The 23,401-nt window shown below is 51.5% G+C and overlaps 1 protein-coding gene across 8 annotated transcripts in view; it reads right to left on the reverse strand.

Moving 5' to 3' along the window:
* Positions 1 to 23,401, reverse strand: part of KSR1 (kinase suppressor of ras 1) — a 163,888-nt gene that overhangs the window by 130,170 nt on the left and 10,317 nt on the right. The window contains exon 1 of one of the 8 annotated variants that reach the window (XM_045487990.1): positions 468 to 793. The exons of the other annotated variants lie outside the window; for them this stretch is intronic. Coding sequence (XP_045343946.1) covers positions 468 to 470 — 3 coding nt within the window. The 5' untranslated portion in view covers positions 471 to 793. Of the gene's footprint in view, positions 1 to 467; positions 794 to 23,401 lie in introns of those variants that run through there. 8 annotated transcript variants of the gene reach the window in all.

The following is a 23,401-nucleotide window of genomic DNA, read 5'->3' on the forward strand; positions in this document are numbered from 1 at the left end:
TCACTGCTTTTCTTGGTCCCCGGATACGTCCCCCCACCCCGTTCTGAAAAGCAGACATTGATGGCTAAGGATGGGGGCTCTAAAGAAAGATGTGCTCCAATCCTCCCTTCACCATTTACTGACCGTGTGACCTTGGGCACATCACTTAACTCCCCAGAGCCTCGATTTCTTAATTTATAAAACAAGGACAAGAGTTCCTATTACTTCGCAGGGTTTCCTGAGGAGTAAAGGAGATAAGAGGTGTCACGGGCATTACACAGTTAACGCTCCATGAATGCCAGCCTTGACGAGAACGCTTTGGGAAAGGGTAGGAAGGCCCAGCGTCAATGCTTTCTATGAAGCAGCATCTCTGAAGCAACAGAATGTCCATTTCCCTCCTTACATGGCACACGTTTTCCAGCTAAGACAAAAAGCAGGGTTGGGAATGCCGAATGTTAAGCATATAATGCCATTTGATGAGCACCTACCATGCGCCAGGAATTTAACCGTATATTCACAAATCTTCATCGTCCTGCATGGCAAGTGGTGTTTAGTCCCATCTCACAGGTGGGGAGCTCAGGCTCAAAACACGCCCCGCCCCCTCCTGGCTCCAGGCGGGTGTCAACACAGCTGTGGTAGATCGGGATCCACACCCAGGGCCTGGCGACAAGCAGTAAAGCATGGTACGTCCATTTCTGAGCCTCTGTCTAGCTCATACTCTCTCCCTGCAAACAGCACGCACATGTGTATTATTCACCGAATGTTCTAGATCCGAGAGACCACGGGACTCGCCTCATCCAATCCCCTGATTTAGGAGTGTTAGAAATTCAGCCCGAGGAAGGAGACGTGGTCCGTCCAAGGTCACATGATGGTGCAGAGGCAAGGCTGGTATTCAGCCTCAGGTCTACAGACTCTGGAGAAGGATCTTGCTTGCCCAGGGACGCCCGGCGGTTCCTAGACGCGTAAGCTGGCACCGGGAACAAGCAGGTGTACCTTTGAACAGCTTTCAAAGCAACGCAAAGGTGAGCTAAGCAGACCCACCTCCCTCTCCAGGCTGCCGGGAAAGCAAAGGCGGCCGGACGTGTGCTGGGCCGGCGGTCTTCAGCTTGGTCCACCCCTGAACCACAACCTCGAGATTATCAGTGCGTAAAATCACCTTCCTAGATGCTTCCTGAACTTCTATTTTGAGGCCGCCCGCCCTTGGCTGTTGCACGCACCCTCCTGGTCCCGCCTCTCCTCCCAACGTGGAACTAATCTGCCTGTCAGTACCGTCCGTCTCCAGCAAGGGAGTTCTGTCAGGTGGCTGACCCCTGTAAATAATTAAAGGGTGATCCCGCCGCCTCCAGGAGGCCTCCTGAGAGCTGGGTGGCTTGTTAAATGAGACAGGCGGGGAGGCACTGCTAACAGCCCGACAACTGCTTCAACAGATGGCGAGCAGAGTGTACCGGGAACACGGCCCACAGAGCCAGCCTGCCGAGGGCACAAACAAGGCAGGAGGCAGGGGCCTCCGTTTGGCAGGCTAGCTTTAAGAACATCAGAGAGGCTGCACCCACGGCCCGGCTCTTCCCGCCAAGACCTGCGGGACCCTGGGCAAATCCACCACCCGCTGCCGAGCTGTTTTCTTAGCCCGAAGATGGCCTTTCTTCTTAATTTGGAGGACAACGTTCAGAACCGGAAAAGAAAGGAGAGAACAGCCAGAACTCTGGCACACCTGGACGCAGGAATCAGCCAGCTTCCCAGGGATTTTAGTTCAGAGGGATAGGTGTGGGGATAAAGAGAAAGGGAAGAACAAGAAGGGAAAGGAAATAAGGAGCAGATGAAGCCAGCTCCAAAGAACTCGTCTTTCTTGGGCAGGGAAAGACTCCGTAAAGCGAGAAATGCCAACTTCCCCCTCCATCGCCTGAAAGTCAAGCCCTGTTAGCGGTTTGACAGGTACCCTTTCCACCTGGTTCCAATACTTAGTGAGTGATGGAGTGCTGTGTGCATCTATACACGGAGGTACGGACACATACACGTGTGCTTTTTAAAAACAGGAATATGCCATATATGTCCTTCTGTTTCTAATGTTTTTTACACTTTAGATCATGAAAATAATTCCAAGATAATCCACAGACCTATCTCGTCAGTTTTACAGACATAGTCTTTCATAATCGATTCAATTTGTCTTTTACTGCTGGACACTTAGGAGTCTCTACCTTTTTACTTTTTTTTTTTTTTTTTTTTTTTGATTTACAACTAGAGTAACTTGTTACGATTTTTCCAATTGCCAGTGGCAGAAAGTGCAACTCAACCTAGCTTGAGCACAAAATTTAATACATTGCTTTACAAATGGAAAATCTGGTAGTACACCTGACTTCAGGCATGGCTGGATCCAGATGTTCTAGTGATGTTGGAAATCTGTCTCTTAGCAACTTTTCGTTTTTCCTTTTTTAAAAATTTAATTAATTAATTTATTTATTTTGAAATTTACATCCAAGTTAGCATATAGTGCAACAGTGATTTCAGGAGGAGATTCCTTAATGCCCCTTACCCATTTAGCCCATCCCCCCTCCACGACCCCCTAACTTTTTACTTATACAGACAATGCTACAATGAACATATACCTATATGTACATACACAAGCATGGTTTCTATAGGTGTCAGATTCCCAGGAGTTGGAATGCTGAATCCTAAGGAATGAACATTTTCAGGGTTTTTTTAATGATTTTTTTTTAATGTTTATTTACTTTTTTGAGAGAGAGAGAGAGACAGTGTGTGAGTGGGCCAGGGGCAGAGAGAGGGGGACACAGAATCCAATGTAGGCTCCATTGGAGCCTGACAGCACAGAGCCCAACATGGGGCTCGAACCTACGAACCGTGAGATCACGACCTGAGCTGAAGTCGGATGCTCAACTGACTGAGCCACCCAGGTTTGTTTTATTTTGAGAGAGAGAGTTTGAGCCGGGGAAGGGAAAAGAGAGAGAGAAAGAACCCCAAGCAGGCTCCACAGGGTCAGCGCAGAGCCAGACGCAGGGCTAGAACACACGAACCGTGAGGTCATAACCTGAGCCGAAATCAAGAGTCAGACGCTTAACTGACTGAGCCACCCAGGCGCTCCTACATTTTCAGTTTTAATAAGAACTGTCAAAGTACGACGCAAAAAAGTAGTACCAATTTGCACAACTCCATTACGTCTAAGAGTTGCAACCTGCTCTCTTAGCACAGGCAAGGGGTTCAAGGATACATCGGAAAGACCCCTGAGCCTCCGCTGCCCACACCCTACCACTCCCATCCTGCCCTTTCAACCAGTGCCACTCTTGTTTCATCCTCCCTGTTTATTGGCTTTTCACTAGGGGAGAAAAGGAGGATCGCTCTGCCTGGAATGTTTGCAAACCACCTAAAAGATATTAATAACTGCTAACATACAGCATTTACTATGTGTGTCACACTTTATAAGGTAATCTCACTTCATGCTTCAACAGCCCCATTGCACGGATGCAGAAACTGCGATGTAGTCCTTTCTATACGGTCCCTCCGGTGTGCTGACAAGCGGTGGGGCCTGGACAGACCTAGGCGACCCGATTCTGGAGACACTGGCTAAGCACTTTACTGCCTTCTGGCGAGGGGACTGAGCACACAGGCCCATGAAGACCCGCAACTACGACAATGCTTCCAGACCTAGGCCCGCTGTCCTCTCTGAACCAACTCTGACAAGCTTCCAGGTCCCCACCTTTCTGGCCCAGACACGTGAACCAAAGGAGCACTGTCACTTTGAGAAGGTACCTGCACCTCCTTTTCTCCCTGAGAACACCCCCGCCTCCCAGTCGCTCACCCTCCAAAACCCAGAGGCCATCGTCCCTATTGCTTCCTGTTCATGACCTCCTGGGCAGGTCTGTCCTCCCCACGTCACAGCCACACACCCTGAAGGAGGAAGTAAAGAGACCAGTCTCAGAAGATCCGCTCAAAAGGAGAAAGAAGAAACAAAAGAGAGCTAAAGCCCTGATACCGCAGATTCACTGCCCTCGGACCTTAGTGCCCACCACCCCACAATTTCTTTTCCTTTTTTTTTTTTAACGTTCATTTATTTTTGAGAGAATGCAAGCAGGGGAGGGGCAGAGAGACAGAGAGAGAGAGTGCAAGCAGGGGAGGGGCAGAGGAGGGACAGAGGATCCAAGGCTGATTGTGCTGACAGCAGGGAGCCCAATGTAGGGCTTGGACTCTCGAACCGCAAGCTCCTGACCTGAGCCGAAGACAGACGCTTAACCGACTGAGCCACGCAGGTGCCCCCCGCCCCACAATGTCTAGGCCAGGACTGTCGATGTTCAGAACCGGAAGAGAAAGGAGAGAATAGCCAGAACTTTGGCACAGGTGGACGCCAGAATCAGCCAGCTTCCCGGGGATTTTAGTTCAAAGGGGTAGGTGTGGGAGAAGAAGAAAGAGAAAAGGCAGAACAAGAAGGGAAAGAGGAAAATGAGGAAGGAGCAGACGAAGCAGGAAAGAAAAAGTGGGCGGAGAGGCTCAAAAGCACAGTGGCCTGGGCTTAAACGCCCAAACCATCCCCCTGCCTCATTCCTGTCTGCAGAAAGATGAAGAAAAGCAAAAGAGCAGATCCAGGCCCCTCACGGGGACATTGCATAATCAAAAGAAAGGGAACTTTCCTGCCTGGAGGCAAGCCCGCAGCTGTGGTCCGATCTGCGCCCATCTCACATGCCCAACTGGGGAGCCCACTCTCTTGAAGACCCAGCCCCGAGGGGCATCCAGGAGTGGGAGGCATCAGACAGGCGACACGGGTTCCAGGAAGGTGCAAGGAGAGTGGCACAGGACATCCAAGCGTGAGGGGACCAGAGCCACGCAGCGCTTCCTGCTAGAGCGTTCCCATGTTGTTCGAGAAATGACTGGCAGGTCAGGGAGGCTGGTGCAAGAGGACGGCTTACAGCATATTTTGGTTCATGTCAGTTCCTGGAAGCCAGAAAAATTATTGCAGCATCGTTGGTGACAAGATTGGAAACACCCTGAATGTCCAGCAAGAGGAGATTGGTACATCATCATCATCATCATCATCATCATCATCATCATCATCATCATATGGCACATCCATATAGAAGAAATGTTATGCAGCTATTAAAAAGAACAAGACGGGCGCCTGGGTGGCTCAGTCGGTTAAACGTCCAGCTTCAACTCAGGTCATGATCTCGCAGTCTGTGAGTTCGAGCCCCATGTGCTCTGTGCGAACAGCTCAGAGGCTAGAGCCTGCTTCGGATTCTGTGTGTGTGTCTCTCTCTCTCTCTCTCTGCTCCTCCCCTGCTCACACTCTATATCTCTCTCTCAAACATAAACATTAATTGAAAAAAAAAAAAAGACAGCTCAGGGTGTATGGGTGGCTCAGTCAGTCAAGGGTCCGACTTCGGCTCATGTCATGATCTCGTGTTTCAGGGGTTCGAGCCCCGCACTGGGCTCGCTGCTGTCAGCATGGAGCCAGCTTCAGATCCTCTGTCCGCCCTCCCCTCTCTGCCCCTCCCCTATTCACGTGAACGCTCTCTCACTCTTTCCCAAAAATGAACATTAAAAAATTAAAAAAAAAAAAAAAAGAACAAGACAGCTCTACGTGCACTGATATGAGCCAATCTCCCAGGTATAACAATGAGGAAGAAAGTACAGAAGAGCGTAACCAGCACACTCATGCAAGTAAACGGGATGAGGAACATAGGGAACAGGATGATTCCCGCCTAAGGCGCTGGGCTTTGTCTATTTCTCAACCTAAGTAACAGGCACACAGGTGCTCAGTTTATGGTTCTTTAAACCGCACATGTTTTGTGCATGCTATTGTGGGTTTTTTTAAGTTTATTTGAGAGAACACACATGCACGCACGTGCACACAAGCGAGGGAGGGGCAGAGAGGGAGAGCGAGAATCCCACCCAAGTAGGCTCCGTGCGATCAGTGCAGAGCCCCACACAGGGCTCTGTCCCACGAACTGTGAGGTCGTGACCTGAGCCAAGATCAAGAGTCAGACGCTTCCCCAGCGGAGCCACCCGGGTGCCCCTTGTGCATGCTTTTTGATATGTTAATATTTCATAATTCAAAAATTTTAAGGGTGGATGCATATGCATACCAAAAAATCTCTAAAAACTTCAAAGTAAAAGCCTCTGAAAATGGAAACTGGGGGGCCGTGGGGGGCAGTATGGTGGAGGTTTACTTTGACTCTATATCCTCTTATAACTTTCAATATCTTTTACCACATGCATGAATTGCCTACTAAAAAAAAAAAAGGAAGAAAAAAAAAAAAAGAAAATGGTCCCTGGCAATTCTCCAGGGTGTTTTGGCATCATAGATCGGGAAAGTACCCAAGGGGCCAGTTTCTCCATTTTGCAGCTGAAGGAAGAAGCTGCAGCCCAGAGCATCTGAGTGTCCTATCTGCAGTCACACAGCAAGTGAGCAGCAGACTCGGGAGGAGAAGCCAAGTCTCCGGGTGAGACCACCTTCAGCAATCTCAACCAAGGGTGCCCAGGCTGCTCAAACCCCAGGACCACAGAGAGGGCAGGGAGAATCAGGGCAGGCGCCCCCCAGGTCCCAGGGTGGCAGTCACGGGGCACGGTTAAGGTTGGAGTCTCCAAATCTAGAGCCTCTGGACCCCGGGTCCCCCGGGACTGCTGCCTCCAGCCTGTGGGAGCACAGACAGACAGACGGAAGGACAGGCAGGCGGGTAGGTTCCAGGGTTCCCAACCCAGCGCTCCAGGCGCTGTCCGCTGCACGGCCACTCCTGCGTCCTCAGCAGGCACCCTCCTAGCAAACCACTGCCCAGCAAACCCACTGGATGAGTTCCACATTCTGGCCACTCTGCAGTCATAACCACACGTGGGGGGTAGAAAGCACTTACTCTGGCGTCTTCATGCCAGCAACCAGGCACCAGACCTACCCGATCAACAGCCTTAGATCCCAGCCCCAAGCCAGCGGGTAGGCACCAGGAGCCAAACCAGACTCCGGTTGTAAAATACCACCCTCCTCATTGTGTTTACATTGAAGAAAATCCTCCAGGGCTGTGCAGAAGAATCATAAAACCTCAGAGCCGGGGGAGTTTAAGAAAACTGGACGGTTTTCCCTGCAGTAAAAATCTACCGTGCCTGCTTCATTTATTGGAGGCCAGAAACCACTCAATCTCAATTTTAATACTTCCTTATTTAACAAATGCTAACAAACCCGGGTTCCTATATTCTTTTCAACAAACAGCACCCCACTGTGAGCCAGGCACCCTGGGAGCATGGAAGGTAATCACGACAGCTAACACTTAATTTGGAGAACGTTTACCGTGAAGATAAATACACACCGGGCATGCTGCTAAGCTCTTTGCACATGGGACCTGTGAGCCAGCAGTCCTTTGGGAAAAGTCTGTTGCTACCCCATTGTATAGAGGGGGAAACCAAGGCTCTGGGTGTAACTTGTCCAATGCTACAGAGCTGGCAAATGGCAAACCGAGGTCTGTCTGGCTCCAAAGCCCATTCCCGCCCACTGAGCAAGACACAGCCCTGTCCACAGGAACTCGCCCTCTAGCAAGGGTCTGGACTTCCTCTAAATCTACTCTGCCCGCAAGAGGCCAATCGGGCCTGTTACTTCCCACTCCCTCCCAGACTCTGAAGCAGGGGCATTTCCCCAGGAGTTCCAAAGAAATCGAGAGCCCCAGGACCCATCCGTGACGCTGCCTTCTCGGCTTCAGCTCGAGACCAAGGGCCCCGGTAATCTACACACTGACACCAAGCCAGGGTGCTGGCCTGGACGAGAAGGGACCTGACACACTCACCCCCACTGACAAGAGAGCTAGGTCTGCAAGGGCCCAAGGGTGGCAGCGGACCCTTTCCCCACTTACCTTGCAGGGAAGGCCAAGCCAGCCCCTCCTGCAGGCAGGGGTGGTGCTCAGGGGTGGGGAGGTGGGCTGGGCATGAGGAGGGGGCTGTAATCTAGGCTCAGCCCCTGGCCCTCTTTGGGAAGGTCCCTAAACCTCTCTGGGATGTGTCCGCATCTACAAACATGGGGATAAATCGTTAAATCCCATAGGGAGGGGAGTGTTAGTAAAGGGACTCGGTCACGTAAACTTCTTAAAACATCTTGAGTGAGAGACAGACGCATGTGACAGATTACCACTCCTGGTGTACCGCCGCCGCATTAAACAGCATGCGGCTCAGGGGAGGCCCACCCTCTGCCTGGAATATTCTCTGTGCTCTTCTGACTGGGAAGGTTCAAGGTTCAGATCAAGCACCACCTCCTCTGAGAAGTAGTTCTTGACCTCCCACCCCCTCACTCACAGGTACCCCGTGCTCTTCGGGCCCCTCCCCATCACGCTGGACAGGAATAGTGCACCTACTGGTCAGTTTTTCCGGAGGGCAGGGCTCCTCGACGTGAGGTCTCCTCTAGCACCCATTTGTGCTATCGTGTCCAGCCTCCGTGACGTGATCAGTAAATGTTTGTCACATAAAAGCGTTAGTATCGTTATTATCACCCCATGGAACTTGTGAACAGATATAACGTTCCAGGGGATATAGCTCCCCACGGGGACCCCCAAGCACTGGGACTGACCCAGACCATCAGAACACCCCAACTTCCCTCTACTGTCTGCTTCCCGGCCAATGCTTCTCAGACCCGAAGACGAAATCCCCTTCAAGAGGCAAAGTCCACCTGATCTGTGCCAGGCACTGAGGAGGCAGGGGAGACACAATCCCTGACCCCCCCTCAAGTAAGTTCTCAATTCAGGAATTCTAGTTCAGAGGCCCTCAGAGGGGGCCGCGTGAAGAAACTAGAACTCTCCTTATCACAGCCTCTCAAATGCCTAGTTGTGTAGATGTAGAACTGTAATGGACGAGCTAGGGGAGCACAGCAGCACGTGTATGTAATTTGAAGGTGAAAATACCCCTGTTGGGAACATATGATCAAAATCTCTTTCCGGATAGGTAGGCAAGAGCGAGTCTAGAGGTCAGAGGGCCAGCTAGGAGATGCACCACACCAACAAGGGGAGGAAAGGGCAGGAGAGAAGTTTCCAGCATTCATAGGGCAGGGGGCCACGAAGGAACAAAGACAGGGGGAGTCTAGAAAACAAGAGGCTCGGGGGCCCAGGGCCCAGCACGTTCCCTGCTGGGGAAGATAGGACAGGAAAGAGAAAGGAAACAGATGAGAGAGGCCCTCCAGTGATACAAGGGGGGATTCCAAGCATTCCAGGGAGAGGAAGCTTGAAGGCCCAGCAGCAGGGCCCAGGGGAGATCAATGTGGCTATGCGCGAAGACTCAAGGGAAGGGGAGAGGTAGCCAGACGGGGAGGCTCCACTTGAGAGGCAGGCAAAGTGTCCCACTGAAGAAATGCAACTGTCCTGCAGGCATGAGCAGTGGTCCCCAACCAAACGCTAAGGAGCTACTGTCCCCCAGGAGTCCAACTACTTATCAACAAAAGGCTAGGGGCGCCTGGGTGGCTCAGTCCGTCGAGCATCCAACTTTGGCTCAGGTCATGACCTCGCAGCTGGTGAGTTCGAGCCCCACATGAGGCTCTGTGCTGACAGCTCAGAGCCTGGAGCCGGCTTCGGATTCTGTGTCTCCCTCTCTCTCTCTCTCTCTGCCCCTCCCCCCACCTCTCAAAAATAAACAAACATTAAAAAAAATTTTTTTTTTTAAACAGAAGACCACCTGGTTTGGTAACATGTTGATACCTGGAAGGAGAGCAGGCAAACCCAGTGCTTGGACAACAGAAAGCAAAAGCTTGCCACAGATTCTGGCCTCAGAATGACAGACCTGCTTGGGCACAGGTAGAGACCCTTCAGGTCCAGACCCACAAAGCCTTGGAAGGCACGGCTTGTGGCAGGCAGCCTGTCCCCAGCAGTCAGGGACAGTCTCTGGGAGCAGCCACAGGAGGTGGATAGGGGGGCAGACACAGCCGGAGAGGCAGGCAGGCCAATGTCTGCGGCCGTCGGTTTTTACTGAGGACCCCGAGAATCGAAGCCGCTTGCTCTGAATGGGTCAAGAGGGCCAGGAGCCACCAGATGGCAATCCCTGACAGCCAATCTCCCTGCTTTCGCGTCAGGAGTGCCAGAGCCTGGGAGAAGGGTTCCACTTTCTCCTCCACAACCCACTCACTGGAAGGTCCGGGTGTGAGGTACGGTGTCCCATGATGTAGACTCTGAATGGAGGTCTGCCTGAAAGAGCAGTCCTGGCAGGGGGGCGGCTGGGCAAGGACATCGGTCTCCAGACCCATGGGGAACTCTGAGCTGGGATGGTATCCCAAATGGAGGCCAGGGGTCAGACTCCACACCCCATCTTTGGGTGGGGGGGTTACCAAAGGAATTTCCTTTAGCAGAAGGCAATCCCCAGGAAGGGGCTCAGCTATAGGCCGTGAGTAGCCAACACTCACGGCAGCTGGGATGGGGGAGTGGACTCTGAAAGGGGTTTGGGCAGCACACCCCAGCCTTTCTGACGCACCTCAGCCTTTTCATTGTTTTTTGTTTTTGTTTTTGTTTTTTTTTGAGAGAGAGAGACAGAGAGAGACACAGCTGGGGAGGAACAGAGAGAGAGGGAGACACAGAATCCGAAGCAGGCTCCAGGCTCTGAGCTGTCAGCACAGGGCCCAACGCGGGGCTCGAACTCACAAACCGTGAGATCATGACCTGAGCCGAAGCCGGACGCTCAACCGACTGAGCCACCCAGGTGCCCCGCACCTCAGCCTTTTCAAATGGTTCCCTCGACAAGAGTTCTGTCTAGAAGAGAAGCTCGGTGTAATGATCTCAGGATGAAATGGCACGTAAAGTCACGGAGGAAAAGCAGTCGTCTGTTATTTTTATGTCACTCGTAACTGATAGGATCTAACGTTCTCTTACTGGTCTTAGATAATTTTTAAGCACGCGTAATTTCACCTTAAAGAACCTGTCCATGAGTTGCTCTGTGAATTTTCCATTTTATTCCTTCTCATGCTCAAGCTCCTAGTTTACACATTGGAAAAAAATATATGTATATATATTTTTTAATCTGGAGACTCAAGCCAGAGCATATAAGCAGATATTCGCATTAACTTGGGGACAAGGTCTGGGTAATCGAACGGTTAAAGCATTACAGTAGGCATAAAAATAAAACATGAGATGGGTGCCTGGGTGGCTCAGTCAGTTAAACATCTGACTCCTGATTTGGGCTTGGGTCATGCTCTCACGGTTCATGAGTTCAAGCCCCACATTGGACTCTGTGCTGACAGTGTGGAGCCTGCTTGGGATTCTCTGTCTCCCCCGCTCTCTCTTCCCCTCCCCTGCTCACTCTCTCCCTCTCTCAAAAAAATAAACTAAAAAAATCTAAAAAAATTTTTTTTATGTTTATTTTTTTTGAGAGAGAGAGAGAGAGAGAGAAAGTGCGAGCAGGGGAGGGGCAGAGAGCGAGAGAGGGATACACAGATCTGAAGCAGGCTCCAGGCTCTGAGCTGTCAGCACAGAGCCCAAAACAGGCCTCAAACTCAGGAACGGGTGAGATCATGACCTGAGCTGAAGTCGGACGTTCAACTGACTGAGCCACCCAGGTGCCCCTAAAAAAAAAACCTTTTTTTAAAAAAATAAAACAGGGGCACCTGGGTGGCTCAGTCAGTTGAGCGTCCAGCTTCAGCTCAGGTCATGATCTTGCAGTTCGTGAGTTCAAGCCCCACGTTGGGCTCTGTGCTGACAGCTCAGAGCCTGGAGCCTGTTTCGGATTCTGTGTCTCCCTCTCTCTCTGCTCCTCCCCCTGCTCGTGCTCTCTCTCTCTCTCTCAAAAAAAATAAAAATAAAGGTTAAAAAAAATTTTTTTAATAAAAAAATAAAACATGAGAAATGTCTGTCATGTTTTAAAGTAGGTGAAAATCTATCCAAAATACTTTTACATTTATAACATGATTTTTTTCCCTAGTATGTGAGAAATGCATATTATTGAGGAAAAACTAGGAAAGAAAAACATCAAGAAGAAAATAAATGATTATTCCACTATTCAGGGACAAGCCACCCACCATTAACAAGTGTATGTATAACCTCTTTTTCCTCTATGTGTTTCTTTTTTTTTTAAATTAATCAGTGTCATACTGTTTTAGTAGCCGATTTTTTTCTATTAATGGTATATTATGAACACTTTCTCCACTGAAGCTGTAATTCCTTGGCAAGTTTTTGTTTTTTTTTTTTTTTTTTTTTTTTAAGTAGGTTCATGCCCAGCACAAAGCCCACTGTGGGGCTTGAACTCACGACCCTGAGATCAAGACCTGAGCTGAGATCAAGAGTCGGATGCTTAACGAACTGAGCCACACAGGTGCCCCTTGGTGTTAAAGGCCAACAGACCTCAACATGCTCCAGTGTAACTTCTGCAACATCCCAAGTTTGCATGTTTAGGATACTGGGTACTTAGGTTATTTGCAATTCTTTTGTCAGTAGAAATAATGCTGCAATTAACATCCTTGTGACCAGATTCTTTTTAAATCCTAGTTGGTCCTTAACCCGAATTCTCAGTGCCTACACTCACTTTACTGGCTTGCATCTCAGGAATCTAAATAAGGGGCTCCTCGTCCGCGCAGGATAGAGCCACGACCTTAGTCACAGAAGCCTGGGACACGCCCAGCATCCTCCTGGCAGACACCGAAGGACAAACACACACGAACACACACACACACACACACTCACATATATAACTAACAGACAGTTCCCACCCAGACCCCACTGGAGGCTTGACTGGTGTTATAACAACTCCAGGTTTCCAAGATTGGAAAATTACTCAAGGGGTCCCCCTGGGCTCCAACAGCCAAATCACATTAGGCACTGGCCACTTTATCAGTTCCTTTCTTCTGTCTTTTATTCATTTGAACTGTACTGAAGAGTCCGCTGCTTAGGTGTTGAGGATCTATGAGTGAATAAAACAGATATAGATCCATCCCCTTCTAGAGCGTTCATTCTAGCGAGGAAAGGCGGCAATCACGAGAAAAACCACACGGCACGTGTGGATGGCGGAAAGCGTGGGGGAACATGGAGCCGGCGGGGGAGAGACAGCAGCGAGGGGCTTGCTTTTACCCACGGTGGTCAGAGAAGACCTCACGCACTCAGGAGGGGAGCGGGCCCTGCGGGTGCCTGGGGGAAGAGCATTCCACGAGTGACAAAGGCTCCAAGGTGGGATGTCTGGTGTGTTCAAGGAACAGGAAGGAGGTCAAGGGGGCTGGGGCCGAGTGAGAATGGGAAAGAGGAGAGAAACCCTCGCCTTGACTTTGGCTTTCACACCAAGTGGACTGGGAGTCACAGAAGGGCTCTCTCAGTAGTGAGCTGACTTCCATTTTTATTTTATTCATTTATTTTCTTAGAGAGAGGGGGATGGGGGCAGAGGGAGAGAGAGAGTCTCAAGCAGGCTCTATGCGAAGCACAGAGCCCCACACAGGGCTTGATCCCACAACCGTGAGATCATGACCTGAGCCGAACTCAAGAGTCGGACGCCTGACTCAGACACCCAGGTGCCCGGAGCTGACTCACATTTTTAAAGGAATTCTTCATCATTAAATCTTTCCCTCAAGCTCAACGAGATCCTATTTACATTCAGACTTCCCCACACACGGGCGTGTGCACACACACACACACACACACAAATTCTCTAGATTCCTCTCCACAACACTCCCCACCACCCTTACCGGCGCGACCAGCTGCGCTGCAGAGAGTATCATCGAACCCTGATGCCCCCAGCAGCACAGGTCACCCCTAATGCCAGCAGTCACCCCAACCATCAGTCTGTGTGGTGCAGCTCCCCATTGTTAGTGATCCTCATACCCCCAACTGAGTAGGGGGTCTCACCCCACCTGTGCTTGCAGAGCCCGGGGAACAACCCTCCTTTCAACAGTTTGGATCCATGCTTGCAACGCTCTCCTGCACCCGCAGCTCACGGCCCTCTGAAGCCCTTCCTCCTTCCGGCCAGAACCCAGCCCCACCCCTCCCCCGCCCCCCCCCCCCCCCCGCCCCTGCCCAGGAAACCCAGCAGGGGAAAGAAACCCCCAGCAGAGGTGTGGGGTGACCACCTGGGAAGAGAAGCCTGAACCACGATCCAAGTGTCTGCCGTTCTCGTCCTGCCCTCGTGCCTGACAGGGAAGGAGGGGACTGGGGTCTGAGCAGGGAAAGCAGGGTGAAAGTCAGTGAGGCTCACAACGGCCCATCTCTGTCACCTGCACTGGGGAAGACACCTTCCTCACCTTGGTGCACCTGCCTCAGACAAACAGAAGGAAGACCACAGTCGGGTGGGTGAGGAGAGGTGGCCCAGCTGCCGTGCCACAGCTGTGGCCCAGGCTCATCCTCTCCTCGTTTGCTGGTACAGGTTGTGGGGGACTTGCACAGGTGTGAGGGTGACACTCGCCCCCCAGGATGGGACAGGCAGGTCAGCTGAGTGCCTGCCATGCCCTGTCTTTTGGCATGGATCCTATTCTTGTCATCCCAGCAATGACCCCATGAAGTGGCTATGACTGTTCTCACCTCCCATGTTAGGAAACGGGTTCCCGGAAACCAAGGGGGCCTATCCAGGGTCACAGAGGGTCACTGCTAGGCCTCAGGCCCGGCTCCGCCCCAGACATACCCCGCCTCCGCCACCCCTAACGTGCATCCAGGCTTCCTGGGGAAATGACCTTCACACCCACCCCACCAGCAGAGCTCCACGACAGGTGGAGAACGGGCAGGGAGGTTGGTGGCATTCGCCGGGACACTGCCGGGACTCTGCAGCCACAGACCCACACCTGGGAGGTGGCAAGATTCCCTGGAAGTCCGGCTTTGCTCATTCTTCTGCGTAACAGCGAAGAACGACAAGTTACGTGTATCAAGCACTTGTTACGGCAAAGCTCTGTACGTGTTTACTCATTTACTCCTCGCGGCAGCCCCAGCTGCGCCAGGATTGTCCCCACTGTACAGGCAGGGAAACGGACACCCAGGAAAATGATAACTTTACCAAGCTTAGATACAGCTGATGGCACAGGCACGAGGCAAACCCAGGCTGTCTGGGTCTGATTCCGGAGGCCAATTTCCCAGCTTCTGCACTGATTGACATTATTCCTCCGGGAATGCGGTGAGGTTCATTTCGCACCGATTATAACACAACCTCATTTAATGACTCAGCACTTACGATGTGCCAAGCACTGTACCAGGCCCTAAAGCTTCTGGATGAAGAGGTCACGCACAGTCTTTGTCCTTTAAAGAGACAGGAAACCCTTCCTTTAGCGCAAAAGGTCTCTAATCACCCTTCTTAGTGGAAAGAAGGCTGGCCCGGAAGCATGTGGTGTGCCCAGCGGAGGGGCCTCCACGGGGAGAGGCAATGGCCATCTGGGAGGGACGGACGGAAGTAGAAGTAGGAGGGAGAGAGGGGTCCACCGGTGACACCTTTCTCGGTGTAACCAAAGCGTGCTGTGACACAGAAAATGCACCGCGTGGGGGCTCGGTAATCAGCCAGATCCTGATTTGGATCTCACCCCCGTCCCCCTCCGTGTGGCGTCAGGAGGCCAGCCCACCTGTCTGGGCCTCAGTTCCCTCCTAGGCAATGGCAGAGAGAGCTGCACCAGCCTCCCAGGGTGGCTGCAAGGACCGCGGGGTGTGGTATTCGGGGTACCAGCCAAGAGCCCAGAATCAAGAGCATTCAATACATGTTTGCTCTCGTCATAAACGTCCTCCTCGTCACTTCCATCCACTGTCCAAACACCCAAAGCACTTAAAGTGTGGGCAGCAAGAACCATAAGTGGTTGTCCGGCATTTCCACAAGAGTGTCTCTGAGCCAACCGCCAGCCTCCCGGGACGGCGTCCCAGGCCGGGTTTACCCTGTGCGCATGTAGCACTGAGACACAGAGCCTCCTTTTTCTGGGACAGCCCCTCACACAGATAGCCGGGCGGTCGCAAGGACAGGGGTGCGGCCTGTCTTGGGGGGGCCTTCTCGGTGCCGAGCAGGCTCTGTTCCCGCAGGACCGCTTGCGAGGAACGGTTTCACTCCCCTCGGGAGGGGTGGCGGCTCTGGAAACTTCTCTGCTTCGCAGCCAAATCCAGGACCGGCTCAACAGAGGCCCGAACACCCCAGGGGAAAGCGGCAGGACCACGTCTCACTTTTGATTCCAGCAGGTGTGAGCTCAGCATCACACCGTGTTGCCAGCCTTCAGTCCTGGGATGCTGAGAAGGGAAGGGGGCTGAGCAAAACGGGGCCTCGGGCAGGGGTCTCTGGTCAGGCCCACCACTGTGTCTGAGCACCCAGCTCGCAAGGGTGACAGGCACTCGAATATTCATTACCTTAATAAATGAATGAATGATGGGGTGCCTGGGTGGCTCAGTCGGTTAAGGGTCTGACTCTTGGTTCTGGCTCAGGTCACCATCTCACGGTTCGTGGGTTCTAGCCCCGTGTCCGGCTCTGTGCTGAGAGCGTGGAACCTGCTTGAGATTCCCCGCCCCACCTCTGCTCCTGCCCCTGCCCTACTCTTGCACTCTCTCTCTCTCTCAGATAAAAAAATAAACTTACAATAAATGAATGAATGAAAATAATAATAAAGGAATTTTTCCAAGAACAGTCCTCCCCGCCCAGAATGCATTTCTCTCCTAGATTTTTCCACGTGCAGACATATTTTTACATATTCACACAACTACAAATGCTATGCACATGCAGGTTTGCACTGTGTATGCTCTCACTTAATGTAATAGCATAGACATGGTCCTGCTGTCACCCAGTCTCCCAAAAGCACAGACGTGCACCTAATAACCCCTCATAGGCCACACCACGGTATGTTTAACCATCCCCTCGCCGGTGGGCACCTGTTTCGTGGAGGGGTTCTTTTGTATTGCAGATGATGCACGTATCCTCATACATTGTGCATCTGCTTTCTGCCGAATAACTGCCTTAGAATAAGCTCCCTTGGGGGGACGAACCAAGTCAGAGAGTATCTACTGTCCTGGTGTAACAGACGAGGATAAGAGAGACACCTGCCCGCATCATCCACCCTCACGGGTGCCCCAGGAAGGCTTGTGGGACGAATACAAGCAGCCGCCGCTCGCCCAGGCCAGGACTCGGCCACCCGCCCTTGCACTCAGAAACAGGACCCGCTTCCAAGTACACTTTCAGGAAGTCGACAACAGGGCTTCTGGTCGCTCCAGGCTCCCCTGAGAAGGGCACCTCCTTGGGCGTCACCCGGGGCTCCAGCCCGAGTTGCGGGAGGACTTCCCACTTACCCCCTTGGGCCTCTGCCCTTGCTAATGCTTGGCTTCCAAAGCTCTTTCCCAGATACGTCCCCATGGTATCCCTCTCCACCTTTCTGAGGTCTTTATTCAAATATTACCTTCTCTGCAAAGCCGTCCTGACCCGTCACTTAAAATCATACCACCCCTTGCCCCTGGCGCTCTTCCCGGCTTTCATCATTGCCCTCAGTGAGGGTGAGCACCCTCACCATTGAACGAACAACTTATTCTACCTACTCACTTATTATAATCCCCATTTGACAGATTGAGGAAACTGTTGTTCAGGCAGGTTAAGCAACTTGCCCAAATACGCACAGCTGGCCAGGAAGGGAGTGGAGCTTGAACCTAGCCCATCGAGTGCCAGAATCTGTCCACGTACCCTCCTGACCTTTTATCCGAATACAGGAGCAGGCCATTGGCCAGCAGAGCTTTCCAGAATAAGACCAAGAATCCACCCTGTGGGGGCGCCTGGCTGGCTCAGTGGTAGAGCATGCAAGTCTTGATCTTGTGGTCATGAGTTCGAGCCCCATATTGGGAGAATTTACTTTAAAAAAAAAAAAAAAAAAAAAAAAAAGAATCCAGTCTATGATGAAAATAGGGAAGAGAAGGCAGGAGGGGCAAACCCAGGCAGGGGACCCCAGGAACCTCTCCTGCTCCACTTCCTCAGTGGAAGAGCAAGTGGGACTTTTAGAACATAAGCCCAACCTAGTTTGGCAGCCACAGGGTGACAGAGGCCAGTTAGCTGTGACCAGTGGGATTGGGGCTTTGACAAGTAGGGTGTTAAGAAAACAAATCATGCCAGACCAGGAAACTGCTTAAACTAAACAGGGCCGGAGAGGAAGTTTGGTTTACACTGTTAGATGCCCAAGACAAGGTCTGGGCATTTGGGGCCACCTAAGTCTTTTTCTAAGGATGGTCAGGAGTCTCCTCTGGTTTAGGGACCAAAGGTGGGGGAGGGTGTGAATGAACCAGTGCATAGGGACCAGTTTCCACTAGTCACACGGCCGATCATAGCCTGCATGGCTGTCCACACACAGGTATCAGGACTAAACGAAATCTTTGGCTTTTGGTTTCTTTTTACTTTTTTTTTTTTTTTTTAACTACTTCCTAAAACTCTCAAAATTTTCAAAGATGCAGTTGCAAAACTGGCCCAGTGCTATGTCTCTACTGCTCACCTCTCCTCCTAAACCACCAGACCAACCACACATAAAAAGTTTCCTGTCCCCTGAAGAGGCAAGTTTCCATTTGCTGATGGATTCTTCCTTCCTCGGTTTGGTCCCCTCGGACAGGGTACATGAGGGCCACCAAAGGGAATCTCCCCAGGGACTTTCTTTCTCCTGAAGTTTTGCCACCAACATTTAAAAAACAACTATGTCTTGGGGCGCCTGGGTGGCGCAGTCGGTTAAGCGTCCGACTTCAGCCAGGTCACGATCTCGCGGTCCGTGAGTTCGAGCCCCGCGTCAGGCTCTGGGCTGATGGCTCAGAGCCTGGAGCCTGCTTCCGATTCTGTGTCTCCCTCTCTCTCTGCCCCTCCCCCGTTCATGCTCTGTCTCTCTCTGTCCCAAAAATAAAAATAAAACGTTGAAAAAAAACCAACTATGTCTCGAAGCCATCCCTACAAGGCCCAAGTGCTACCCGTTATGTCGCCTTTCTAACCAGAGTGCTTTGAAACAGAAGCCAAGTTCTTTCAGACGGAGACAGGTAAGAGCCTTGGCTCTGAACCCACCTGCCTCCCAACCCCCACTCCCACAGTCAAGGATGCTTCCCTCCCCTTCCCTCCCCTTCCCAAGCCTTCTCCACCTGGAGCCTTCCACCTCTCGCTGTGCCTTTCTTATGCAAATGGCACCTGCAGATCTGGACTCCAAAGCTCCGGTCATCTCATCTTCTTTACAAATTGGAGGCAATCCCATTCAAACGGTATGGAAAAAGGAGAGATTTTCAAACCCTCTTCCACCTAGCAGAGCGTTACTTCTTCCAAAATGCTGAAAGTAAGTCACCAAAGCCTTTTTCAGACCTCTCTGCTCTAGACAAGACCCAAGGTCAAGGAGATTTCTGAGGGTGCAGAGAAATGAACACAAATGTGGCCTCAGGCAATTCTAGATTTGAACCCCAGCCCTACCAATGACTGTGTGACTTTGGGCCTTACTTCCTCATCCACCAAGTGGGCTAGTGAAGTCATCATTATTGAGGAAGCAACGCAGAGAACACCTGTAAAAAGCCTGATCTATTAAAAGTGGGCAAGTCTACCTCTAGTTAGCTGTAACTGAGGGGAGAGGACAAGGGGGGGCCCAAGATACTACATTCCTAGGATCTGGCATTCCCTTCCCATTTGCCAAGAAGCTCATACTAGAAACCCAAGGAGCTTGTCAAAGCTGGCCCCCGACTCAACGGTATCAGAGCACCCTGTAACTTATGAGTCATCTGGCCTGCTCCAAACAAAATGGCAGCCAACATCTTCCACGGGCCCAGTTCCTGGAACTGCCACGGGGTCACAGCTCACTAGGTGAATACATTCTAGGCTGCCCCAAGGTTGAGTATGTTGAACCCTCTGCTCAGACCTCACCCCCCATCTCTTTGCTCTATCTTAAGGAAAGACAACATTGAAAAGCACAGTGTCCTCTAGTCTGCATTCCCAAAAAGACGCACAAAGCAGAGTCCCTGGTCGGGAAGAACGGGGCAGGGCAGGGCAGCTCAGCCAAGAAGGGGGTTTCCCGCATCTACTTCTCAGGCTCGTTTCCCATAAGTGGCACCTAGATACTCATACCTGATAGTAGCAGCCCCACTTCTGAGCTGGCAACCTCAGTTCTCAGGGCCCCTTCCTTGCAAGAGGCCCAGGGTCCCCCCCCCTCCCCCCAGCACCACCCCCAACCCGGCAGACTGCAGCTGCCAGGCCTCACAGGAGAGAAGAGAGTTTCAGTTAGCATGGGGAAGGCCGGTGACAGAGAGCACAGCTTGGTTCAAATCAAAAACCTATTTCCCAAGTCCCCGCACACCTCAGGATGTAGAGATGAGTCACTATGCGGCCTGATGGGCTTTCATTCACACCCTCGCCAGCACCTTCTAGTGGTTTACTCATCTACAAACTCCTCCGCTAAGCTGACTTGCGTATTTACTGTTCTATCCCAGAACAGGGCCTGGCACGTCACCGGGGGGGGGGGGGGGGGGGGGGGGGCGTCACTACGGGGCAACACTATCTGCTGGATTGCTGCATTCATTTTTTACCACGGCCCAACTTTAGGGAAACAGTGCCAAATGCCCGCCTACATCCTTGACCTCACGGCACATGACGCATGGCCAACCACGGTCCTTCATGGACCACCGCTTCCTGCTGACCTCGAGGCACACTGGCCTGCACAAGTTGGCCCCTCGACCTCAAGTACTCTCCACCCAGGTCTTCATAAGGCTGCTGTCCTCTCATCTCTCAACACTTGGCTCAAACATCACCTCTAAGAAGGAGGCCTTTCCTGGTCGCAGCATCTAAAGTAGTGGCCTTCTCCCCGCCCCCATCACTCCACCAGACTTCCAGGTTTCTTTCTCCCAGGCCACCTTCTCTGTCTGCTGGCCTTTGATCTTCCTCTTTCCACCAAAGGGACCTCTCTGTCTTCTCACTGCTCTTTTCTTAGCACCTAACACAGTGCCTGGCACGTAGTGGATATACAGTAGTCACTGAATGAATGGACAGAAGAGAGAAATATTCAGCCAAGATGGGAAAGATTTCCCCCACTTTAAATATCTTACCATTTTACTTCTCAATTAGACCTATTTTTAAAAAACATAATAACAGACAGAAAGGAAGGGAATGATTTAACAAGGCCAAAAAAATAAAAAATAAAAATAAAAGAAGAGGTTGGGGAGGGGGGAGAACAGAGGCCAAGAAGACTGTAAAGAAAAGGGAAGAAATTTACCCAGGAGTACCATTTTTAAGAAAGCTATCATTCAAAAAACATAAAATGGAGAACAGCGTAGCGATCCCCATCACACACACAAAAAAAATATCCATGCCCTTTGACTCGATAATTCCATTCCTGGGAATTATCCCAAGGAAATGAATCCAGAATTGGAACAAAAATAAAGAGGCGTCTGTAGAAAGACGATTCCAGTCATGTTTATCACAGCAGAGACCTGGAAACAACCGAAATGTCCAGTAACAGGGGAAATGCTTTGGCAAGTTACGGCCCGTCCACTGGATGAAATATCATGCAGCGATTAAAATGGCCAAATGGAAGAGAACAGAGAATCATGAACAGGTGTTTTAGAATAATGCTGACAGGAGGTCAAAAAGCACTGTAATCCTGGGGCGCCTGGGTGGCTCAGTCGGGTAAACTCTGACTCTTGATTTCGGCTCAGGTCATGATCATGATCTCACAGTTTATGAGCTTGAGCCCTACGTTGGGCTCTACACTGACAGCATGGAGCCTGCTTGGGATTCTCTTTCCCCCTCCCTCTCTGCCCCTCCCCTGCTTGCACACGCCCTCTCTCTCTCTCTCAAAATTAATAAACATTTGGGGCGTCTGGGTGGCTCAGTTGGTTGAGCGTCCGACTTCGGCTCAGGTCATGATCTCACGGTCTGTGAGTTCGAGCCCTGCGTCCGGCTCTGTGCCGACAGCTCAGAGCCTGGAGCCTGCTTCAGATTCTGTGTCTCCCTCTCTCTCTGCCCCTCCCCCGTTCGTGCTTTGTCTCTCTCTGTCTCAAAAATAAATAAACGTTAAAATAAATAAACATTTACAATTTTTTTTTTCATTTTTTTTTAACATTTATTTTTGAGAGAAAGAGAGGTGCAGCACCAGCAGGGGGGCGGGGGGAGGGGTAGACACAGAGTCTGAAGCAGGCTCCAGGCTCTGAGCTATTAGCACAGGGCCCGATGTGGGGCTCAAACCCACAAACTGCAAAATCATGACCTGAGCTGAAGTCGGATACTCAACTGACTAAGCCACCCAGGTGCCTCCCAAAAACTTTATTTTAATAAAAGTATTGAATGACCAGGCACTGCCCAACATGCCTTCCACATCTCTGCAACACCTCACAAGAGTCCAAAAGAAACCTATGCCTACTTCCTTTTAGCAAACAAGAAAACTGAGGTTCCGAAAGCCAAAGAAGTTGCCCAAAGTCGCAGAGCAAGCAGGGAGTAGAGTCCTGCTGTGCATGTGACCTCCCCACAGAACCCACGCTCAACCCCAGGTCCTCACTGGCCTCCTTGTGCTCAAGGCCGTGCTTCTCCATGATGCCACCATGACTGTGTGCAGAAGGCCACTACAGAGAGGAAGCAGCTAGCAAAAAGTGGACGCCTGTGGGAATTCAGCAAAAAGTGAAGAAAACAAGACAAAACAACAAAGGAAACCACCTTTGTTGAGGGCAAGAAACCACAGAGAAAAGAAGCCGGAGGGCGGTCGGCAAGACCAGGTGTCAGAAGGGACAGAGCAGAGCATGAGACAAGACACACGCAGGGCCGGGAGCTCCTGGAGAACGGGGTCTGCGTTGCCCTCACCCACTGTCCCCCCAGGGTCCACACGCGGTAGCGCTCAATAAATGTCAGCTGACATCTGACATCTCGTGGGGTGCGGATAAAGCAAGAAGCAAGGGAAAAGGCAGAAGAGGGGACACAGAACCAGGGAAATGAGTGGACTGGGAATCGGGACTGCCGTAGCGTGACCCGCTGGGGGCCCACAGCGGGACAGGAGACTCAGGGAGGCGGTGCACCGGCCCTCAGGCTCTGAGAACAGGACGCAGGTGCAGCAGGAGATCTGAGTTAGCCAATGGGATAGGCGCCCTGCAATGGATGGGCGCCCAGCAGCCAGGGCAAGCTTCTGGAGAAATCGAGACCGTCATTTCATGGGAAAAGGCATAGAGATTCCTCCCGCCTGCTAGGATAGGTATGGCTCTGCCTGGAGGCAGAGGACTGGACTAGAAGACCTTCTCAGGTCACTCTGCTCCCTTAAGACCAACCGCCTAGCCCCACGATTCTCCAAACCAGGCTCACTCAGAGGGGAAATGCCATAGATGACCCAAGACTTGTAGACCTGGTTACCCCTGAAGCTGGGGGATCACTACGTGGGGGCTCATCATACCACTCTCTCTCGCACTTTTGAACATTTCCATAATAATGTTCGAAACATGTAAACTCAGGCCCCGACATTGTACCTAAAAATCACCAGGGCCTGGCCCAGGCTGGGGGCTGCCCTCTGGATCCCAGACAAAACCCACCAGAGTCAAACAATGATTCTACGCTAACAGAGTTTTCGGGTGGAAGAGAGGGGAGT

Source organism: Leopardus geoffroyi, chromosome E1, assembly GCF_018350155.1.
Source record: "Leopardus geoffroyi isolate Oge1 chromosome E1, O.geoffroyi_Oge1_pat1.0, whole genome shotgun sequence".
NCBI classification, from domain to species: domain Eukaryota; kingdom Metazoa; phylum Chordata; class Mammalia; order Carnivora; family Felidae; genus Leopardus; species Leopardus geoffroyi.